This window comes from Trichosurus vulpecula, chromosome 5, assembly GCF_011100635.1.
Source record: "Trichosurus vulpecula isolate mTriVul1 chromosome 5, mTriVul1.pri, whole genome shotgun sequence".
NCBI lineage: Eukaryota > Metazoa > Chordata > Mammalia > Diprotodontia > Phalangeridae > Trichosurus > Trichosurus vulpecula.
The window spans coordinates 264,308,488-264,333,561 of NC_050577.1; the positions used below are offsets into that span (position 1 = coordinate 264,308,488).

At 42.1% G+C, this 25,074-nt stretch overlaps 1 protein-coding gene across 2 annotated transcripts in view; it reads right to left on the reverse strand.

Moving 5' to 3' along the window:
• Positions 1-18,766, reverse strand: part of ATP23 (ATP23 metallopeptidase and ATP synthase assembly factor homolog) — a 28,123-nt gene extending 9,357 nt beyond the window's left edge. Inside the window, exons 1-5 of one of the 2 annotated variants that reach the window (XM_036761902.1) lie at positions 18,517-18,766; positions 13,084-13,129; positions 12,244-12,325; positions 6,790-6,927; positions 2,109-2,192 (exon numbers count right to left, since the gene is read on the reverse strand). In XM_036761902.1, the coding sequence (XP_036617797.1) occupies positions 2,109-2,192; positions 6,790-6,927; positions 12,244-12,325; positions 13,084-13,129; positions 18,517-18,709 (543 nt within the window). In that variant the 5' untranslated portion in view covers positions 18,710-18,766. Of the gene's footprint in view, positions 1-2,108; positions 2,193-6,789; positions 6,928-12,243; positions 12,326-13,083; positions 13,130-13,439; positions 13,693-18,516 lie in introns of those variants that run through there. The other variant, XM_036761903.1, reaches the window with a different exon arrangement.
• Positions 18,767-25,074: the final 6,308 nt, after the last annotated feature.

Consider the following 25,074-nt stretch of genomic DNA (forward strand, 5'->3'; position numbering starts at 1 on the left):
CTGCCTAGAGCTAAGAGTATATAACCTTAGCTAATGGATATTCAAGGGCTTAAAGAAAAAATGAGATCTTTGCTTCATCCATTGAAACATTCATTGCCTACTCCAAAGTTGTCAGCTTCTTTCCTCCTCTAACGTAAGATCTCTTCCTCAAGAATTTAAATAGAATTCTTCTAAGTTCACATGTATGTGTATAGTCTATTCAATGTGGCTGTAATACTATTATTATTATTTGTATTAGTATTAGCCAATAAGTTTTCCTATAACCTCTATTTGAAAAACAAATTTCTCATGAAAAAATATTACTAGGTTTTCAAACTTTTCAACACTAACTTCATTTCTTAATTTGATCCAATCGGACCTGATCCTACAGTGATAAAAATGATCCTCTGGGAATGCCTTCTTTGATAGCTTTCTATTCACTGGTGTCTGCAAAGAGTTTTCTGGTCTCTCATTACTGAGTACTAAACCATTTTTTCACAAAATACTCCAAAAAGGATTTGTTAGGAAAAGCAACAGGGCGTGAAAATAATCCTGTAGTATCTAGAATTCTAAATAAAAATTTTGCTAAGGAGGTAGCAGGGCAGCATACATGGATGTAAGGAAAAAGAAATATTCTACCTCCTGGGAAAGTCTCAATTACTTAGTACTAATTAGCAAGGTCACCAGCAGACCAGTGAGTTGGCCTTATGCACTGCCTTCCATTCACACCCCTTCCATGTTGCTCCTCTCCAGACAATTCTGACCAAGTGAGAAGGTATCCCTTCCCTTCTCTTTTGCAATTTTTCTATGAAACTTCTGGTCCATCTTACCTTCTAGGATCACAGGGTCCAGAGCAGAAAGGTACCTTAAAGCTGCTGCTTATAGTAACTGACATTTACATAGTTCTTTAAAGTTTGCAAAATATTTTGTGTACCTTATTACAACGGAAATTCATAGTAACCCCATGAAGTGAACCCTGTAACGATTATCCCCATTTTTCAGATGAGGAAAGTAAGGCTCACAGAGATTATATAACTTGACATGGTCACACAGCTGAAGTTTCAAAGGCAGGCTCTGAACTTGCTCTTCCTGATGCCAAATCCAGCACTGTCTCTCCCTCTAGTCTACCCCTGCAAGTTTTGACTGGCCCAGGATCACAGAGTAATAAATGCCAGAGCCTCGAGGTCTCTGGACTCCCAATCTAGGCCCTTTCCAACTCTCTCTGACGAGCTTGTACATACTATATGCCAGGCACTGGGCTGAGCAAGGGAGAGATAAGTTCAAAAGGAAGACAGCCCCAGTGTCTGAGGTGCTTCTATTCCAGTACTAGGGAGTGGTGACAAGGGAAGGGAGGGAGAGGGGAAGGAGAAGCAGGTGGAAGATGGCCAGGGTGAAGAAGCACGTCTGAGACTAGTCCAGTTAGCAGGATACAGCAACATATCAAGGGTCATATAACACACAAGTTCGAGCTAGAAACAGGAACCTGATTTTGGATTATAGTATGAGCTTCTCCCTGTTTCTCCTCTGAAACAACATCGCCTACTTCCCAGATCCTAGTGTCTAAGGCTGTTTCAAATCTTCTGGGTCTAAGTATTCTAGGTAAAACCTGACTAACTTTGGAAACCAACCCAGACATAGAATGCACAATGTTCTAAGGATCCATTTGGTCATTACAAGATTGGATCCATTCCACCTTCCAAATTTATTGCACTAGTGACTTCAAAACACTAAAGACAGTATGGCTCTCATTTAACTAGCAAGCTGGCTATTGGTTCCATCGTGTTGAGTTTGAGTTTATCTTAGAAAACAGGATCATAGTTATGTAATTGTGACTCCCTGGCTCTCAGGCCTAGAGAAGGCACATAAAATTTCTATTCAATTAGACCATCCTTTCATTAACAGCCTAGACATCTACAAGGGAAATACATTTTCTCCCAGTCCATAAATTTTTAAGCACCTCCCAACAGCCATTAAGCATCATCTATTTACTATTCTTCTACCAATATACATACCTACTTCTGTTACCTTTCTGTCAAGGCTCTCAAACCTCATTCACTAGATATCACCACTTTTTTAATCCTATTCTTCCCATTGGCAACACTGCAGAAGAAATTTGTTTTGTTTCTTACCTGATGGTGCTGTTTTAATCCGAAATTAAATCGGATCATTTCATTGGGAAGTGAGCAGTCTCCACTGAGGTTAGCCGCTCGAACCTACCACAAAGACACAAGATAATTAAAAGGGAGGGCGATGCTTATGCTGCCTCTCTTATATCTGTAATATACCATCTGTTTAAAAAATTAATTGGGGAACTGTATAAAATCATTCTATTTTTCTAAGAGAAATACAGGGTGTCTCAAAAGTCTTAGGAGTAGTTTTAATATATTAAAGATTGACTCTGCACTAAGACTTTGGGGATACTATATATGTAAGACTTTAAAGAAGAATTAAAGATAAAGCATGTCTGCATAATAAGGAAGTTCTTGAGAAAAAAATCAAGAGATATTCTGAATAGAAAGGTGGTGGACTACCAGTGCCGAGTACTGCATACATGGTCAAATGTGGTCTCTGTGATAGTTGGTTTTACTTAGTATTTCTTCTTGGTTACAGTAGAGGGTTCTGTTACGGTGGCAGCTAATGAAACACAACAATCATCAGTGAGATGTAACCCCAGCTTTGATGGCTCCTCCAACAGAGGCCACAGACACTCTCACTAGAGACTCTAGATGTCCTTAGAGGCAACGGAATCCTGAAAGGACAATTTAACTGTCATTCTGTGAGGACAAAGCAGAAGGACAGAAGATGGCCAGAGTGACCACACACGGCTGGGGCTGGAGTTGGTCCAGTTAGGAGTGTGAAGCACTATGGCACTGATTTTGTCACATACATATGTAAGCTTGAGCTACAAGCAGCAGCTCATCTTGAATTATAGTGTGGGTTGCTCCCCACTTCTCCTATGAAACAGGGTTGCCTATGAAGAGACTACGAGTTTAACTGTCAATCTGTTTGCTGTTGTTCAGTCATGTCTGATTCTTCATGACCCCATTTGGGGTTTTCTTGGAGTGGTTTGCCATTTCCTTCTCCAGCTCATTTTACAGAAGAGGAAACTGAAGCAGGTGAGGTTAAGTGACTTGCCCAAGGTCACACAGCTAGTCAGTGTCTGAAGCCAGATTTGAACTCAGGAAGAAGAGTCTTCCTGAATCCAGGCCCAGCATTGTATCAGCTGAGCCATCAAGCTACCCCATCCTGGAGGGACTACTAACTGTAATGGATGAAGAGAAGATAAAGAAGCCTAAAAGAACTTATTTCCTAAAGCCCCAGAGGACCTACTTCCTGAGAGAACTGGATTTAGCCCTTATCCTGCAACAAGCATAAAGAGAATTCTTAAGGAGAGACATTAACTGGCATCCAGAAAGAATTTAATGTAGGACTGTGTTTCCAGAATTGAGGAGAAGTCAGCAAGTGAAGTGATGGATGTAAGTGACTTTGACTGTGATCTTTCCCACAGCTGATCTACTGTAATCACTTATGTCTTTGTTTAATTGTTTGGTATACTACTAATAAATAGTACAGCTAGCAACACTGATGTGTATTTAAACCTAAGATATTAGAGGGTTTGATACATAAAGAAAGGTGAGCAAGTGGTTACGGGAAAAGTGGTTTCTCCAATTTATGAAATAAAAATATTTAGTATCTAATCAACCTGGTTGGGGGCTCAGAGCTAACTGTTTAATCACAAAGATGTAGTTTTTTGTAATGAATGTGGAAATATCAGAAAATATCCCTTAATTTAGAACCTAGGATAAGAATAAGCTATTACTATACATGAGTATGGTTGACTCAAAAACCCGTTACAAACCTTTTTTACTCTTAAAGAAAAAGAATGAAAAAAAAAGAAAAAATATCTGTAACTATAGACCAGATGAAGTAGAAAATTCACTCAAACATGACTTCTATCAGAAGGTGGTAGACTACAGTGAGGACTGAAAGCAATACTGTCGATTTGTTTTGCTTACCTGAATCTGTTTGTTACAAAGAAAAAAGTATTGGGAAATGGCAATAATGCCTAAAATGAAAACATCAATATGATTTTTTAAAACAATCTTCCAATCATGCAGTCACCTTGTCCATTATGTTATTTCTTGTTTGTTTGGTATTTAAAAGATGTTTTTTTTTTCTTTCAGGAAGAAGTTTTGGGTCAATAAAAGATCTACACAATTTCCCAAAGGCAATCCAATCGTTTCTTCTTCTTGCCAATTCTGGGCCCAGATCACTTGCCCAAGTTTTATATGTGTATACATATATACATAGATGTTTATGTATATATGTATGTATATACAGATAGATAGATAGATAGATAGATAGATAGATAGATAGATAGATAGATAGATAGATAGATGCATAGGCTCTGTTACTCAAACTTCACATTACAACAAAGTATGGCCAGTAGGCATGCTTCATTCACTTGTTTCTGTTTATTTTATTTAGTTTTGTTTATTTAAATTTATTTGTTTGTTTACACATATTATTTGTATGTGAGTAATTAGGACACACTCTTCTGAGTGATTATGGTTCTGGCTTGAGATCTGGCCACATTCCAGGAACTGATGTAATCTGAAGGATCACCCACAAACACAGAATATCAGGAAAACTTCCTCTCTGATCTGTATTAGACTTCCTCCCTGATGGTGGAAAACACCTTTAGGAAGGATACTTTTCCCTATTTTATGTTCTATAAAACACTTGATATCAAACAAAGTTCTCTCTATCTATCAGAAAGTGCTATTTCTAAATTTCACACTGGGGTCTTCTTGATAGATCCAATTATCTGCTAAAGCCAGAAGAGAGGCCTCAAATTGCTGAAGTATAAACCCAAACACTCCTAGAAACTACCAAGAAATCATTCTGGGGATCTCTAAGTGATGAATGTTGTTCATACATCAGTGTCTTAACTGCTTGAGGTTGCAACTCAATATAAACCACATCTTTGGGTCAAACACCTCCAAATAACCAAGAAAAGCCCTTGGCTTTTGCTATTTTTTTTTAAAGCACTCAGTTTCTATGTCACAAATCTTTTTTTTTTAATTAACAGAAATCTAATTTCTCTCCTACCTCCCAACTCCACTGGTGGGGAGTGGGGGGAGGACCAAAATCTTTATAACGAACATGTACAGTCAAGCAAAACAAATTCCCTTATTGGCAGTATCCAAAAAATATATTTCTCATTCTGCACCCTGAATTCCTCACCTCTTGGTCTGGAAGTAGGAGGCAGGCTTCATTATTGATCCTGGAATCATGGATGGTCAATGCATTGATCAGAGTTCTTACAGTTTTCAAATTTTTATTTGTTTTTACAGTGTTGCTATTACTGTCCAAATATAAACATAAAGTGGTATCTCAAATCCCTACGGAAGATGTGACATTCTTCTTCCATATTCCCATCTCAGAATTACTGTCCCAAGCTAAATAATAGATAAATAAAACAAACCAGTTCTTCCAGCATAAGGAATAAAGGACACTCCCCAACTGACTTTACTAAATATGTGCCTGGTTGGACAGTTCAGGCACATCTGTCCCATGTTTGTCTTTGCAGGGATGCAAAGTAACCCCCCCAAAATTCCAGCAAATATATGACAAAGTTTTAAATTATTCACACAGATGCAGGAACCACTAGACCTCATGACATCTGCTCAGCACAAGCAGAATGGCCTACTCCTTGTTATTTTTACAGCAACACAGCCTCATTACTCAGAGGAGTTCAAGGCATTTAACATATTTTAACTTGCTAAACAGGCATTAATTCTCACAACACCCAAGGGAGGCAAATATTTAACAAGTTTTCACCAAGGTTTCAGTCTCCTCTCCAAATAACATGGCTTAAAATTAAATGTATTTGGGACTGCATATTAATTTTAACTGAAATACAGAAAGCAAGATCCATGGGTATATGTAAATTTGTGAGATCCTGAAATCATTTTAATATTAATTAAGACTAGCACTCTCATTTAACTGTACCCTTGAGGTGCATATGTAAAGTATACATGTGCCTATAACATGAATAACCTACATAAGCTCCACACCACGTTGGATAAAACAGAGTTATAAGGGGCAGTTAGGGCCAGAAGATCAACATCGTGAATGGGAAGCTAAGCAGACCAACTCAGGCATTAACACTAGTTGCATTCACATAACTGGTTCAGATTATCATCATCAAATAATCAGTCCAAAAGTATTACAGCTAGTTTTCATACCAATACAGAGGGGTTATATATAATGTACTAAAGAAATTTTTGTGAATGTGTGGTCAGAACAATGTTATTGAGATTATCTATTCCTGAGTATGAATATGTGCACGGGTTTAGCTACAAATCAAAGTGCTTAATAAATGCTACTTTTACTGACCCTATCTGAGACACAAATAAAGGTGACTAAATGTTTATTTCTGGAATAACCAGAATGCCCTGTTTTCCCCATTTAATGAACCAACAATTTGCTGCACCAAGATTTAATCATTGTCACTATGTGAATCCCTGGTTATGCTTGAAATAGTGTTACAAGCTACTCTGAGGTATGTGCTGAAATTCCAAATCTGTTTAAATGATATTTATAACATAATTAGCCCAAAGACCAAAAGAGATGGGAGGGGAGGAAGAGGAAATAGATGCTTGTTAATTAAAAATAAAATAAATGAGAGAAAATTAGTGATCTATGCTATACTTGAATAATGCATATGAGTATTATGAAAGGCCTCATACTTAAGAACACTAAAATCAGGAATTAAAATGACCCAGCAGAAAGAGTACACCTTACCTCTGAACAGGCTAAGTGTTTGACGTTAGTAAACCAGTCGACGTGAGCACGACAATGATCAAATGCATGGATTAGTTCATGAGTGACCACCCGGTTCATGTGAGCCTGATTATGGATATTATTCTGACACAACACTATCTATGGAACACAAGACAAAAAGAACAAGAAGTTAATTTTTATTTCATCTTACCTGCCTGTACTATTCTTCTTTCCCAGATCACAATTCCTTCCATACCTGTGGCACACAGACCATGCCTTCAGAGTTACGGCTGTATCAACTTTCTTATTCACGTGAGTGAAATCACACATCGCTTTCGAGCTGCTCATGAATTAACTTGGACATAAAAACAAATTCAATTTGTCTTGCAAGGAAAGCAGTCAGATTTCCTCACCCACAAAGTATACTTTGCTTTAGGGAAACCCAATAACCCCCCACCTGTGCCACCCTACATTCACACTATTTATGCTGCTTCCCTCTACCATCTAACATACATACCAACTACCCACATTTTTTAAAAAATTGAATGTGATTCATTTTTAAATGTATTTTCATCAATAAAATACAAACAAGAATTTTGAACAGATTATGCACATGAACAGTTCTGTTATTGTGTCTATCATGCACAGTTCTGTTATTTGCTGCTTTTTTTAAAGGCTCCTGTCCATTTTTCAAGACCCATCCTGAGTCTTGCCTCTTCCACAGTGCTCCCCAACATGGCTTCAGTCCACTTTGAGCTCTGCCTTCTCCTTTCTCAGAGAACCTAGAGCCTGAACCCCACAACTCAGCACTCGATTCAGCACGTGTACCATCTAAGAGGAGTCTCAATTGCTTTGTGCAAGCTCACTTTGTCTTCTCTAATAGAGCAAACACTGATTAAGCGTCTACTGTGTACAGAGCACTCAAAAACAGGGACCATGCTTGTCTCACTATTTTTTGCCTCCTCCCCAACATTAAGCACAGTGCTGGGGTACATACAACAACACAATCAACATATTCCTGACCAACTGGTCAACTTTAAGGCTCTATTTCATCCACTTTCCGGCCTGCCTATTTCAAGGGACAGGAAGTCCATGATAGTATAAGGAGTTAAAGGAGAAGGTGATGACTCCAAGAGATGAGTTCCTGATGCCAAGGTCACTGGGGCTTCAGGGCCTTAGAAAGTAGGAATAATTCTGAAACAACTGTGCTCCCACCATGGTCAAGAACACAGGGCAGCAGGTGGAGCTGCCTAGTGATGACGGTATACAGTTATCTATAAAGTGAAGTAAAACCAAACACCTTGGTGAAAACAGACCCTTCTACATCACTAGAGAAGAGGAGACACTGTAATTTGGAAATGCCACAAGAGACAACATTCCTTCTTACCCACTTACAATATCATCTCCCAGCCTCATCTTCACTGTCTATTCGTGTCTAAAACGCTTTCACAGTATCCTAAGGGGCTTCAGCACCTGCCTCAGTTTCCCTCTCTGCCTCATTCCCTGCCATCATCAGCACCATGTTGCTAAGCCTCCTAAGGACCTCAGCTCTGGGCATTTTCTCTGTCCCCCATGTGTGGAATGCTCCCCCTCCTCCACTCTGACTCCTGATCTCCCACCTTCTACAGGAAGCCTTCACCAGTCCCTCTTAATTACAGTGCCTTCCCCCATTTAATCACTTCCTATTTATCCTGCACATGGCTTGCTTTGTATTTGTCTGTTTGTGCGCTGTCTCCCCGCAGCTCCTGAAGGCAAGGACTGTCTTTTGCCTCTTTTGTATCTCCAGGACTTAGCACCATGCCTGGTAAACAGTAAGTGTTTAATAAAGGTTTATAGATTGATTGTTTTTCCTCAGCCACCCACAAAAGTGACCATAGCCATTCATATATGCATTCAGAAAGCATTTATTAAACCCCTACTCTTTGCCAGGCACCCTGACAAGTACTGGGGATACAAATACAAAAAATGAAAAAATCCCTCCCCTCAGCGTACATTCTAACAGGGGAGTCAGTAAGTATATATAAGTATGCACAGAATGAAAAGAGTAAGAATAAATAAGTAGAAGGCAGTTAGGGAAGGAGCGTACTAATAGGTGCCTGAGCTGCATCTTGGGGAAGGATTCTAGGAGGTAGAGGTAAGGAGGAAGGACATTCCAGGTGTGGGGGATGACCAGAACAAAAGGTACAGAGAAAGGGACATATCTCGAAAGTCCTGGCCAAGGGAGTTCTTTTCTCCCTTTCCAGAGCCCTCCTGATGTTCCCCCCGTTCTAGCTCTTAGCTGAGCTCCAAGGACCTTTCTAGAGTTCACAAATAGCAGCCCTCCCCCACCCTCCAGAGGTGACCTGAGGGCCCCCTCCCTGCCCGGAAGGTGCTGCCATCCTCCTGGAATGGCATTCCACTCCCATCTCAGACACTTCTCCTCTATCAGCAGCCACTGCCACCACCTCCAGGGACATACCTGCCATTGACACATCTTCATACCTCTTCATGCTTCAGAACCGTTCCACCTCCAAGATGTCCAACTCTGAAACCGCCCACACTGAACCCAACATCTTCACCTCCCACTTCTGCCACTCCTTCACGTATACCGAACTTGGGCTTCACCTTCGTCATGACATCCAGGCCCTCAACCTTCCCTATTCTCCCATTCCATTCTCCCCTGCTGCCTTCATTCACTGTCCCAGCCACTCACCAGCACCCTAGAACACCTTTCTGCCATCTTCACCTGGCAAATCTCCACCCCTAAATAACTAAGCCCCTCTGTTCCTGGTGCCAGGCAACCAAGTATTGAGGGAGAAAGTCACAAAATAACTCTCACTGCATCCACTACACACATAAGCCCCCATCAGTTGAAGCCTCAGCGGCTCAGCTAACCTCTCCTATTTACCACCCTACTTCCCTCGGTGGCTGCTCTAAATCTGTTTATGCCCCTCAAGTTCCCAACTCCACTCACCCTCCCCAGTCACAGCCTTGTCTCCTACTTTTCTGAGAAAAAGACTGAGGTCATTTGACCAATTTCCCTCCCCTCCACCTCAAAATTTCTATCCTCATGAACCTCTTCCATCTTTTCTCCAGTCTTAAGGGAAAGTGTCCTTCCCAAAACTAACCTCTCAACCCTCCAAAACTTTGTTCCACCAATCAGCCCTTCTTCCTGTTGCATCTGCGATCTCTCCCCATCCACCAGCTGCTTCCCCACCATGTACAAATGTGTCCTCATCTCCCCGATCCTCAAGAAACCTTCCCCTTGACTCTGCTCCCATCTCTCATCTCTTCAATAGCAAACTTCTGGAAAGCTTAAGTTCTATTACCTCTATTAAAATCGTTACCTCCTTACCCGTTCTGCTGAAACTATTATCTTGAAGTTTACTGCTGACTTTGAATTGCCAAGTCCAATGGCCTTTATACAGTCCCCACGCTCTTTGACCTCTCTATAAGATCTAACGATTAAAAACAAATCTTCATAGAGGAATACTTTACAGATTATAAAACATTTAAATACTCAACACTGGTGCTTTCTTTCTACTCTCTCCTGCCCGGCTTCAGTGACAACACTGCCCTCAGCTGACTCTACTCCTTTCCTTTCCAATTACTCTTTCTCTGCTTTCTACAGAGGTGGCCCTTCCTCCTCCCCGCTAAAAATACAGGTGCTCCCCAAGATTCTGACTTTGCTTTCTTCTCTTTCTACCCTCTATTCATTTTTCTCATTCATTTCCAGACCTTCAACTATCATCCTGTGGATACTCCTTCACTCTCCCCACCAAATTCCATCTCCAGATCTGACCTGTCCACCTCAGAAGCACAGCCTCAGCTATGCAAATGAGGTTGGGTATTCTCTGCTTTAATTCACATCCTAACAGGAATGTGCTCTATTAACACCCCCAACAAGCACTCATATAGCACCTATCTGACGAGATCCAGTGATGTGGAACTGGTTCCCTCCTGAGATAGCTCATTCTATTCTGGGACAACTCTAATTGTTAAAGAGTATTCCCTTAAGTTGAGTCAAAAATCCATCCCTCTACATCTTTAACTCATCTGAAACAGCAACCCATTTCCACGTTCCAATCCCACATTCCTCACTTTGCCCCACTATACAGACAAAGAACCTGAGGCAGACAGAAGTTAAGTGACTTGCCCAGGGTCACACAGCTAGTAACCATCTAAGGCTAGATATGAACTCAGGCCTCCTGACTCTAGGCCCAGCACTCTATCCACTGCACTACCACATTGCCTACCAGAGATATTTAATCCCATTTTACAGACAAGGTAACCGAGTAATCTACCCAAGCCTAAGGTAGCTAAGAATTTTCAGAGGCAGATGTAACTGAATCAGAGTTTTTCCTGACTCCAAGTTCAATTCTTCACAGCACCTCACTGCTGGTCTCCCTATTTCTAACCCCACCAGAGGAATAAGATACAGTGGAAATAAGGAGACATGACTTCTAGTCCTGATTCTTCCAGTGACCTTCTGTGTAACTTTGGCTAAAACGACAAGTCACTAATCAATCTGGGCCTAGATGACCTCTAAGGTCCCTTCCAGCTCCAACACTCAATGACTCGTTATCCATGCTAGTGCAGGCTCCCTTTTCTTCTGGTCTAAACTAGATCAATAACGTCCTAAGGAAGCCTGATGATCTGGTAGAGTCCAGATCCAGAGGTAGAAGACCTGAGCTCAAATCCTCCCTCACTTATTACCCTTATGACCCTACGTCATTTATGCTTTCTGACTCTGTTTCTTATTCTGTAAAGTGGGAAAAGTAATAATATGCACCTCCCAGGGTCATCATGAAGATCAAATGAGGTATGTGAATGCGAACTGCTCTTATTATGGATTCTCCTATCTCCACGCTCTCCCCCCTCTAATTTATCTGTCCTAAAGAATAACCCAAATCATTTCACTTGCCACCTCAAAGACCTTCAATGGTTCCCATCACTGGGCAAAAGTCATTTACTCAGAGCCAGTCAACAAACATTTAAATAAGTAACATGATGAAAGAAATGTGCTCCTTAGCCCAACATTCCAAGCAATCTAAGATCTAGTCCCACCCTCCTTTCTTACGACTTCCTTATACTGTGGTCAAATTGGACATTCACTACACCCCTAACACCCCATGCTCTTCCACCTCCACCCTTTAACTCACATGATTCCCTCTGCTTGAGGCTCTGCACCCCCAACTTCATCTCTTAAAATCCTACCCATCCTATAAGGCCCAGTGGAAACACAGCCTCCTCCAGGAAGCCTGCCCAACCTACAAGTGCCAGATCTTTCCCCTAAACCGCCTCAGCACTGTGCGTCAACCTTGGGACACATATCACACTCTATGCTGTATTTATATCTGCCTTAGCAGACTGTAAGATCCTCAAAGACCATGATGGGTCTTGTTCACCTTAAATGACCCACAGCACCACACACACATATAGTAGGTGTTCATTAAGAGTTTGCTGACCAAAAACAATCCAGCACTTAACTCCTACCTGGGATGAGGAAGCATCAAAACCTCCGCTGACATTTCCATTACAATCTTCACAAGAAAAGTGTCTCTCTCTGTACACGGTGCTAAAAGGAAAGAGTATATGTATTAAAGAAAAAGGCTACATAGCAATAGTGAGAGTGTGTGTGTGTGTGTGTGTGTGTGTGTGTGTGTGCGCGCGCGCGCGCACAATCTGGCCCGTGATTAAAGCTGAAATGGGAAGAGGCACTGGACAGAGCAGAAGCGATGGATTCAGAGGTGTGATTCTGAGGTTCATCTCACTAGCCACCACTAGATGGCCCCATAGTGAAGCCAGCCAAAGCTCTAGTTCAGTGATTCTTCAGTTTTCTGTGTTATGGATGCCCTTGGCAGGCTGGTGAGGCCTACAGACCTTCCCTCAGACTAAGGATTTTAATGTATAAAATAAAATACACAGGATTACAAAGGAAGCCAATTATACTAAAATGGAGTCATAAAATTTTTTTTAAAAAAAAAAGTTCGTGGACCCCAGGTGAAGAACCCCTGATCTTCCTAAATTTTTTTCCCCCAAGGCCAGCAAGGTTATAGCTGAAAATTATCTAGAAGGGGATTCTGAATGTTTTCTTTGTTCGATATGATGGGTAGGCAGGTCAGGAGTTCCTAAATAAAGCAGGAGAAATGGGCAGAGAGCCAGATGCCTTTTCCAACTCTGCCATTCTGTGGCTGTAGGCAGATCACACCTGTCATGTTTAAAGGGGCATACAGTGGCATCAACAGGCAATTATACGGCATATAATGAGAAATCTTAAGTGATCTGTGTTTTGGAGCCAGGATATAAAACTGGACTTAGAAAAGATCTGCTTACCAACCAGAACGCTTCATAGCATCCAACAGAAGCTTGACATAAGGACCTAGAATGATATGGAGCCAATTATACTAGGTTAAAAAATGCAACAAGTAGGATGATCAAAAAAAAAAAAAACAGCATATGATGTTATCGCAAACTAAATTACCCATAATTACTAACTTCAGAGACTGTACAGAATTTCAGACTGGGAAAGGACCTAGTAGTCCAATCTATTTTTACGGATATGAATCCCCTGGATAGAATAATGTCCAAACGGTCACCTCACTTTGCAGGCAGCCCTCCAATAAATGAGAGTCCACCTCCTCCCCACTGCACTGTTGGATCACTGTAAATGTTTGGAAGTTTCTCCTTACCTCAGGCCTATATTTGCCTCTTAGCTACTTTCACCCACTTCAGCCTAGTTCTGCCCCGGGGGGTCATCAGGACAGAGTTAATGCTGCTTCTTCCACATGACAGCCCACCTAGAATTCAAACACAGCTCTCATGTGCCCCAAGTATGTACAGTGCTGCCTCAGAATAAGTGAGGAATGAAGATTTGAGAATACCAACTCATCAACACAAGCATTATTTAGGTAAAACATTGATAGCAATACCAAACTTATCTCCAGCAAGAATCCTAAGCAGAACCAGGTGTACTTTTTACATTGGTTTGCAGTCAAAATAATCAAAGGTCCTAAGACCTTTGACATGATTCACGTGGCTGGCAAGAAAAGGCCAAGCATGTGATATGGCTGCTAAAAAGCTAATGCCTGCAGGAATACAAGTTCATAAATCAGGATCCAAATCAAGGAATAGTCCCACTGTGCCCTATAATGGTCAGACCACATGAGTAATTTTGCGTCCAACCTGGGGCAGCATAGTGACAAACTAGAGAGCGTCCAAAGGACAGCCAAGACACAAGGGGCTTGGGACCCACTTCCTATTAAAAACAGTTGAGGGAAGTGGGGATTTTAATCTTTCTAAAGAAAACCAAGAAGGTACAGAACCGCTATCTTGTGACAGCTGCCCCATTCATGTCAATGTCAAATATTTGATGAGCTGTCGTGCAGAAGATTAAGTGGATGGTCTGTGTTGCTCCAGGGGGTTAAACCAGGAGTAGGAGCTATCTCACACCATTCTTGCAGAAAAAGATGAAGAGGCCATTTGTCTCCCCAAGTAGGGATGTGATCCCCAAGTTGTATGTGATCACCCGATGAAAAGGTGAAAAGATGGGATGCATACCACCCTCCTCCCCATGACCAATCATGGACTCATCGGCACACAATTATTCCCCTCTCTCCCATTTGGGGCCCTCAGATCCTTACACTCAAAGCAGCCACATGCACACACACAATTCCCCAAGCTCCCCCAATCCTCAGGCCGCAGCCTGCTCATGCCCTGAACCTTCTTGTCATTCACCTCATAAGGGCATCAGGTACCCCTTGGTGGTAAGCCCTATGCTCCAGGGCATTGGTCAGTGACTAACACCGCCAAATATACTTTTCACGAGCAGGCATGGATGGGTTGTGATTATATTATCTTTCCTCTTAAATATATTCCTCTTCTAAATTTCCCTATTTCTATTAAGGTCACCAACATCCTTCCAGTCTCCCAGGTTCACAATCTTGACTCCTCACTCTCCCAAACCCCACATATCTCAGTGGTTGCTCACTCTGCTTATACCTACTTCCATAACATACCTCACATCTTTTCTCCCTTGCACTCACATATCCCCTACCCTAATTGAGGCCCTCATCACCTATAGCCCAGACTATTGCTTTAGCCTCCTAATTAGTCTAACTGCCATCTCAACTCTGTTACAACACATCCACTGTGCAGCTACTAAAGCGACCTTCCTAATGCACAGAACTGACCTTGTTACTCCCCTATTCAATAAACTCTAGTGGCTCCCAAGTGATTCTAAGATCAAATGTTATTATTTCATTTTTATCTCATCCTTTTCAATTTCCATTTCTGTGAAGTCTTATAATGTAAGTTATCAGTAGTTTAGTAGCAAATTTTTATAATTTATGAATAAGTATACATTTATTGAAGGTACAGATAAAAAAAAGTTTTAGTATATAATCAAAAGTTTGGAGACCACTGGACTAGACCAGGGGTAGAGAACCTGCAACCTTGAGGCCACACATGGCCTTCTAGGTCCTTGGGTAGGGCCTTTCGACTGAGTCCAAGTGTTACAGAACAAATCCTTTTATTAAGGGGATTTGTTCTGTGAAGTTTGGATTCAGTCAAAGGGCCACACTTGAGGACCTAAAGGGCCACATGTGGCTTTGAGGCCACAGGTTCCCTGCCCTTGGACTAGACAATAGTACAATAAACAGATCTGAAACTGGAATCAATGGTATAATGTCAACCTGGAAGGACGTCTCCAGTACATCTATCTGTCCCTGTGCTGTTTAACATTTTTACCAATGACTTGAATGAGGGGATCTATGGCATGTCCATCAAATTTGCAGAAGATATACAGCTCCAAGGGAAAGCTAACACAGTGGATGCCAGTCAGGATCCACAAAGATCTTGAGAGGCTAGAACACTGGGCTGAAACCCTAAGAAGAAATTCAGCAGGGAGAAATGCAAAGTCTTAGACTCTGGTTCAAAAAAAATCACCTTTATAAGACAGAGAAAACAGGCTTAGGCTGCAGTTTGTCTGAAAATGATCTGGGGTCTGGTGGATCCTAGCTCAATGCAGAGAAACCATGAGGGTCTTTCCCTCCCAGATTGATTTTTAATTTTATTTTTTATTTTTCTTTTCAGTTTTTGACTAGGTAAAGAGGCCTTCCTCTGCCTCAATTCTTATTAAGCCTTAATGGCAGTGCTGAATGGGCATTGTTTCAATCAATCTGAGACCTGTTAGAGACCTTAGCTTGAAAAGGCCAAGGTCTCCCATTGCATCCTGAGCCATCTTCAGTTGTCCTGATCAGTATCTGGCCACTGGACCCAGATGGCTCCAGAGAAGAAAGCGAGGCTGGTGACTTTGCACAGCCCTCTCTCATTTAATCCAATTCACTTAAAAGTCATAGCATCACCTCCCTGATGTCATGGCCCTCTTTGAGAAGGAAGGACAAACAACAGCTCAATACAAATTGGCAGGGTGATGTGGTAGCCAAAAAACTCTAATGTGAGAGGCCTAGCTACCAGGAAAATAGGTGGCAGGACCTTGGGACTCTGCCCTGGGCAGATCACATGTGCTGAGTGCCTTAATAAACTGGAGACCATCCAGAGGAGGGCACAACCGAGAGAAGCTGTGCCATATGAGGATCAGTGGGAGAAAGTGAGGATGGTTAGCCTAGAAGAAACTCAGGGAGACACGTCAGCTGCCTTCAAGTATGTGAAGGGCAAGCCCACAGAAGAGGGCTCTGACTTGTCCCATTTGACAGAACCAGCAGCAATAAGCAGAGACTGAAGCAAATTTGGGTCCAATGTAAGAAAAAAACTTTCTGACAATGAGAGCTATCCACAATTGAAAGGCACCGCACAGCACAGTATTGAGAGTCAGTATGAAGGGACCCAGGTTTAAATCCTTGCTCTGCCTCTCACTACCTATGTGACCTTGGACAAATCTCTTAACCTCTCTTTTTGAGTCTGTGAAATGAGGACATCAACTTTGAACTCTGAGGTCCTTTCCAGCTTTAAATCTATAATCCAATACATCAGGAGGTCTGGGCTCCCCTCATTAGATGTCTTCGGGCAGAGGCTGGATGACCACATGATGAGCATGTGATAGTGGGGATTCCTTTGTGGGTATGAATTAAACTAGATGGCCACTAAGGTCCCTTCCAACTTTAATACTCTGTGCTGCTGGTACACATTACAGGTTCAACGTGGGGAAGAAGTTCCTAATACTGACAGCTATCCAAAAACGGAACAGGCTCCATCACCAGGAAATGTTCCAGCAGAGGATAAATGACTATAACCAGGACATTCTAGTCATTCCTTCTACAATGCTTTTTTTCTGGGGGGGGGGGGGGGGGCTGGAGCGTATGACTTTTGAGGCCCCTTCTAGGGAATCGTACAAAGAAACTGACTAAAATGTCCCTTGTTATTGTTGACTCATTTCAGTTGTGTCCAACTCCTTGTGACTGCATTTGGGGTTTTCTTGCCAAAGATACTAGAATGGTTTGCCATTTCCTTCTCCAGCCCATTTTACAGATGAGGAAACTGAGGCACACAGGGTTAAGTGACTTGCTCAGGGTCACACAACTAGTACGTGTCTGAGGCTGGACTTGAATTCAGGAAAATAAGTCTTCCTGGGTCCAACCACTGCTTTATTCACTGTGCCACCGCAAGGAGGGCAAAATATACATGCTAGAACATTCACAGTACTACTTTTTTGTGGTTAAAAAAAAAAAAGAACAGGAAACAAAGTAGATGCCCCGATGGGGCCCAATTTATGACTAAACAAATTATAGTACATGAATGTAACGGAACAGTACAGTACTGTGAAAGATGATGAATATGATGAAGCATGAAAAGTCATATGAAGTGGGGCAAAGTGAAGTAAGCAGAACCCAGTAAATAGTATATATGATGACTTTAATAATCACGTAAATGGAACAGCAAAAAAAAAAAAAAATGGAACTAAGGGCTGTGAAATTGCACCAAACTGGGCCACAAAGAAAACAAGAGAAAGCTCTCCTTCCCTTCTTTTGTCCTTTTTAAGGGGGAAGGACAAAGGAGAAAATTTCATGTGTCCAATACCGTTGATGTGTTGATTCATTTTGCTGAACTGTTTTCCCCTCCTCTTTTTTTATTCCGTTATAAGGGATGGTTCTTTGGGAGGGAAGACTGCAGAGGAATATGCTGGGAATTATAGGTGTCATAACACGAAAGATACCGATAATTTTTAAAAATCAATTACTCCCTTTCCCAATCCCTAACTAATCTTAGACCTCAGTAACTAGATGCAGTTGGCTGCAGTGAAGTGCATTCGTGAGAAGTGGTTTCCAGTCTTGGATCTGACACACTAGCTGCGTGACCTTGGGCAAGTCACTTAACTTCTTCCTGCCTCAGTTTCCTCAATCTGTAAAATGAGGACAATACTGCTGGTGTGAAGATTAAATGAGATGACTGTAAGGCATGTAGCGCGTTGTAAGCGCTATACAAACGTTAACTATTATTATCATATACTATTAGTCTTGCTCCCTGGGCGACCTTGGGCCAGTCATTTCCCACGTCTGGGCCTCGGCCTCCCCACGTGGCAGACGCTAGGCCTGGCCTGGAGAGACCCGGACTTGGGCCCAAGGGCATAAGTTCGGGACGGGTTGGAGTGAAGCCGGGGCTGCCGCAGAAGGAAGCCAAGGACGTCCCCGTCCTCCCCACCCCCCGCTGCGGCCCGGCCTGGCTGGCCACCGCGTCCCTGCCCGGGTCCGGACGGCCCCCCCAGTCGGTGGCCTTTGATCTCCAGGGCCCGCCCCCCGCCGGGCCGCCTACTTCGATCCACCGCCTTGAGGAGCATCAGCTGGCACTTCTGGTTGTGGGTGAAGAAGCTGGTGGCCAGGAAGCTCCGCTTGGGTTTGCCATCCGGCAGCCGCTCGGGGAAGACCTGGTAGGTGAACTGCTGCTGCTGCTCCCGCTCCCGTTCCTGCTCCTGCTCCCGCAGCGGCTCCGCGCCCGCGCCCTCCATCCGCACCCCCGCCCGGCGGCCGCCGCACAGGCTGCAGAAGCGGCGCCCAGCCGCCGAGCACGTGACCGAGACCGGCAAAGGGGCGGGGGGGAGAAGGTTACCGCCAGCCAATCAACGTGGCCCTGCTCTGGCGGGACTGCCCTGAGCCCGCGCCCCGCCCCCGTCGCTCACGTGGCTAATGAAGCCCCGCCCGGGGAGGGGCCATCCGCCAGAGGCCGGGACCTGCACTGCTCTCACACGTACCGTGGAGCCGAGCCTGAGGAGCTGCCCTGTACTTGTTAGAACAGAATGAATTGGGTTTTGGTTTGGGGATGTAATATAAAATATACGTGTGCATGTGTATACACACATATTTGATGCATACATATATATATCCGATATCTTAACTAGAATATAATTTTGATATATAAAATAAAGTTACTGGTTTTTCCTTCTTCCTGAAATACATTTAGTCCTTCCAGCCCTGCGGGGTTTAAAATGCACGGGCCTTTTGGGGCTGCACCCACCCCACTGGTTTTCAGAGGTGGCCTATGGGGAGCAGTTGATATAGCCCTGAATTTGAAGTTAAAGGGACCATTTTCAGGGTGAGCCATTTACACCTCAAATATAGGCAAAAACTACGAAGTCAGAGTTTGATTTGGTGTTTTATAGATTGTCTATACTTAAGAAATGGATGGAGGAAATGTTAATAATGCGGATTAAACAGGAAAGTGTATCGTGGGTACATTCCCAACACCAACACCAACACTACCAGAGCCAGTTGTTAACTACTAGCACATTCTCAGTTCCCTCACCTATAAAATGAGGGCCTTGGTCTCATTCCTCCTAAGGTCCCTTCCGGCTCCCAAAGTCAACACACGTCAAATCAAGTAGAGGCAACAGAAATGATTTAAGAGCCTCCTATGTACCAGGCACTGACCTAAGCACTGAGAATACTCCCCACACACACAAAAAAAGGCAAAAAGTCCCTACTGTCTAGGAGTTTGAATTCTAATGATGACATGCAAACAACTGTGTACAGACAAGGGGTACATTGGAGATCGTCTCAGAGTGGGTAGCACTAAGATTAAGGAGAACTAGGAAAGTCTTCTTGCAGAAAGTGAGACTTATATTGGGACTTCAGGGATACCAGGAGGCAGAGGTGAGGGGGGAGACCATTCCAGGCATGGAGGACAGCCAGGGAAAACGCCCTGGACTCCCCAGATGGAGTAGTGTTTGAGGAACCTCACCATATCTCAGAGTATTTCGGAGGAGTAAGACATAAGAGAATCATTCCTCCTGGGTCCTTTCAAGACATTCCGTTTGCAATGCCTTATGTATTTGTATCATTTTGTACAAGTAGGGTCAAACTCTTAAACATTGTCATTAAACACAACAGTCAATGACTATAGTAATCTACTATTTGATAAATCCAAAGACTCCAGCTTCTGGGATAAGAACTCACTACTTAACAAAAACTGCTGGGAAAACTGGAAAATAGTATGGCAGAAACTAGGCACAGGCCAACATCTTACACCCTATACCAAGATAAAGTCAAAATGGGTACATGATTTAGATATAAAGACTGATACTACAAGCAAAATAGGAGAACAAGAAATAGTTTACCTGTCAGATCTATGGAGAAGGGAAGAATTTATGCCCAAACAAGAGATAGAGAACATTATAAAATGCAAAATGGATGATTTTGATTACATTAAATTGAAAAGTTTTTGCACAAAAAAAGCCAATGCAACCAAGATTAGAAGGGAAGCAGAAAGCTGGGAAACAATTTTTATAGCCAGTGTCTCTGATAAAGGCCTCATTTCTTTTTTTTAATTTATTTATTTAATATATTTAGTTTTCAGCATTGATTTTCACAAGAGTTTGAATTACAAATTTTCTCACCATTTCTACCCTCCTGCCCACTCCAAGATGGCGTATATTCTGGTTGCCCCATTCCCCAGTCAGTCCTCCCTTCTGTCACCCCACTCCCCTTAAGTCCCCTTTTCCCTTCCTTTCTTGTAAGACAAGATAAATTTCTGCACCCCATTGCCTGTGTATCTTATTTCCTGGTTGCATGCAAAAACTTTTTTTTGTTTGTTTTTGAACATCTGTTTTTAAAACTTTGAGTTCCAAATTCTCTCCCTTCTTCCCTCCCCACCCACCCTCCCTAAGAAGGCAAGCAATTCAACATAGGCCACATGCATATCATTATGTAAAACCCTTCCACAATACTCATGTTGTGAAACTATACATCGCTCCTTCCTAACCTATCCCCCTTTATTGAATTTTCTCCCTTGACCCTGTCCCTTTTCAAAAGTGTTTGTTTTTGATTATCTCCTCCACCTATCTGCCCTCCCTTCTATCGTCCCCCCTTTTGTGTCTCCTTCCTCCTTCTTTCCTGTGGGATAAGATACCCATTTGAGTGTGTATGGTATTCCCTCCTCAGGTCAAATCTGATGAGAGCAAGATTCACTCATTCTTCCTCACCTGCCCCCTCTTCTCTTCCTACAGAACTGCTTTTTCTTGCCACTTTTATGAGAGATAATTTACCCCATTCTATCTCTCCCTTTCTCCCTCTCTCAGTATATTCCTCTCTCATCCCTTAATTTGATTTTATTTTTTTTAGATATCATCCCTTCATATTCAACACACCCTGTGCCCTCTGTCTATACATATATATACATATATACACACATATATGCATATATATACATACACATAATACACATACATATGTACATGCATACACACATATATATGTACATACCCGTATACATATATATATATATATATATATACACATACATACATACATACACACATAGGCATATTCCCTTCAGCTACCCTAATACTGAGGTCTCATGAATCATACACATCATCTTTCCAAGTAGGAATGTAAACAAAACAGTTCAATTTTAGTAAGTCCCTTGGTATCTCTCTTTCTTGTTTACATTTTCATGCTTCTCTTGATTCTTGTGTTTGAAAGTCAAATTTTCTGTTTAGCTCTTGTCTTTTCACTGAGAAAGCTTGAAAGTCCTCTGTTTTGTTGAAAATCCATATTTTGCCTTGGAGCATGATATTCAGCTTTGCTGGGTAGGTGATTCTTGGTTTTAATCCTAGCTCCACTGACCTCCGGAATATCGTATTCCAAGCCCTTTGATCCCTTAAGGTAGAAGCTGCTAGATCCTGCATTATTCTGATTGTGTTTCCACAATACTCAAATTGTTTCTTTCTGGCTGCTTGCAGTATTTACTCCTTGATCTGAGAGCTCTGGAATTTGGCAACAATATTCCTTGGAGTTTTTTTTGGGGGATCTTTTTGAGGAGGTGATTGGTGGATTCTTTCAATTTCTATTTTACCCTCTGGCTCTAGAATATCAGGGCAGTTCTCCTTGATAATTTCTGGAAAGATGATATCTAGGCTCTTTTTTTGATCATGGCTTTCAGGTAGTCCAATAATTTTTAAATTGTCTCTCCTGGATCTATTTTCCAGGTCAGTGGTTTTTCCAATGAGATATTTCACATTGTCTTCCACTTTTTCATTCCTTTGGTTCTGTTTTATAATATTTTGATTTCTCCTAAAGTCACTAGCTTCCACTTGCTCCAATCTAATTTTTAAGGTAGTATTTTCTTCAGTGGTCTTTTGGACCTCCTTTTCCATTTGGGTAATTCTGCCTTTCAAGGCATTCTTCTCCTCATTGGCTTTTTGGAGCTCTTTTGCCATTTGAGTTAGTCTATTTTTTAAGTTCTTGTCTTCTTCAGTATTTTTTTCAGTATTTTTTTGGTTCTCCTTGAGCAAGTCATTGACTTGTTTTTCATGGTTTTCTCACATCCTTCTCATTTCTCGTCTCAATTTTTCCTCTACTTCTCTAACTTGCTTTTCCAAATCCTTTTTGAGGTCTTCCATGGCCTGAGACCAGTTCATGTTTTTCTTGGAGGCTTTTGATGTAGGCTCTTTGACTTTGTTGATTTCTTCTGGCTGTATGTTTTGGTCTCCTTTGTCACCAAAGAAAGATTCTAAAGTCTGAGTTTTTCAGCAGGGTATGACTGCTTGAAGAGTAGAGAGTCCTTTGTTCCCAGCTTGAGGGGATGCACCGTTGATTTCAGAGCTATTTCTATACAGCCAGCTCTGCCACACCAGCACTCCTCCTTCCCCAAGAACCCCCAACCCAGACCTGATGAAAATCTGAAGCAGGCTCTGCAGTCCTGCTCTGATCCGCCACTTAATTCCTCCCACCAGGTGGACCTGGGGCCACAAGCAACTGCGGTTGTAGTTCTGTAGATGCACCACCTCCACTGCCCCTGGGGCAGTGGCCAAATCGTGAACTCCTTCCACTCTGTCCCTGCAGCTTTTCCCACTAACCTTCTCTGTTGTCTTTGGTGTTTGTGGGTTGAGAAGTCTGGTAACTGTCACAGCTCACTGATTCAGGGCGCTAGGGCCTGCTCCACCCAGTCTGGTCAGTGCTGCCCTGCTCGATCCCACCTCCGCCCACGCTGAGCTCGCTCCCCTCCATTCTGTGTGTGCTAGACCTCACCCAGCGACCATCCAGGTTGTCTTGGGCTGAAGCTCTGCCTCCCTCTGCTATTTTGTGGGTTCTGCAGTTCTAAAATTTGTTCAGAGCCATTTTTATAGGTTTTTGGAGGGACGTGGTAGGGAGCTCACACAAGTTCCTGCTTTCCGGCTGCCATCTTGGCTCCCTCATTTCTAAAATATATAGAGAACTGAGTCAAATTTAGAAGAATACAAGTCATTCTCCAATTGATAAATGGTCAAAGGATATGAAAAGGCAGTTTTCAGAGGGAGAAATTAAAGCTGTCTATAGTCATGTGAAAAAATGCTCTAAATCACTATTGATTAGAGAAATGCAAATCAAGACTCTGAGGTACCCCCCTCACACCCATCAGATTGGCTAATATGATAGAAAAGGAAAATGATAAATGTTGGGAAGGATGTGGGAAAATTGGGACACTAATGCATTATTGGTGGAGTTGTGAACTGACCCATCCATTCTGGAAAGCAATTTGGAACTATGCCCAAAGGGCTATAAAAACTGTTCATAGCTTTTAACCCAGCAATGCCACTTCTAGATCTGTATTCCAAAGAGATCATAAAAATGGAAAAAGGACCCACATGCACAAAAATATTTACAGCAGCTCTTTTTGTGGTAGCAAAGAAATGTAAATTGAGGGGATGTCCGTCAATTGGGGAACGGCTGAACATGTTGTGGTACATGAATGTAATGGAATACTATTGTGCTATAAGAAATGATGAGCAGGCAGACTTCAGAAAAACCTGGAAAGACTTACATGAACTGATGCTGAGTAAACTGAGCAGAACCAAGAAAACATTGTACACAGTAACAGCCACATTGTGCAATGACTAACTTTGATAGACTTAGCCCTTCTCAGCAATGCAAGAACCTAAGACAGCTCCAAAAGACTCACAATGGAAAATGTTATCCATATCCGGAGAAAGAACTCTGGAGTCTGAATGAAGATGGGAATATACTATTTGCTCTCCTTTTCTTCTGTTTTTTTGTTTTGTTTCTTTCTCATGGTTCCTCCCATTGGTTCTAATTCTTCTTTACATCATGACAAATGTGAAAATATGTTTAATATGAATGTATAAGTAGAACTTACATCAGATTGCAAGCCTTCTTGGGGACAGGGGAAGAAAAGGAGGGGGAGAAAATTTGAAACTCAAAATCTTATGGAAATGCATGCTAAAAACTAAAAATAAATTAATTATGTAAAAATTTTCATTAAACTGCAATTTTCCACACCACAATAAAGAGCATAGTTATTGAAACGTTTTAGTTACACTATTTTAAAAACAAGGTGCTTTCAGTGTTAACCATATCAAGTTTAAGGGAGAGAAATACCCTCCTTGTTAGAGAGAGCAAGGACAATGTCACAGTATACCTAGTTACACTGATTAGATTTGTAAGTCTAGCACCTCAGGGACAGAGAGAAGTGGCTGACCAGAGTTGAAATTCTGCGGGTGGAAAAAGAAACTGGGATTTTGCTCAACAGATTAAAGACCATGACTGGGGGGTGGGAAGGGTCGGCTGTCAATGAACCAGAGTCTCTGGTGAGAGATTCAGGTTCAGTTGGCAGAAGTGGCAATGACTCATGGGATCCTATCCCTATCCCTAACCTGTCCCCAGTGCCTGGTACACAATAGGCAGTTTGTTTGTTTGTTTTATTAATTGATGGATTGAATTACATGAAATAGTACAATAAGCCTTTTTCATCCGTTTAGTTTTTTCTGGATGGGTTGTCACAGAAAAGGAAGTGAAGAAATGCCAGACCCTTAGATGCTGACTCCTTTTGAGTTGAAGGAAGCTCTGTAAAGTTATGGCACCCAGATTTATAAATCCAGCC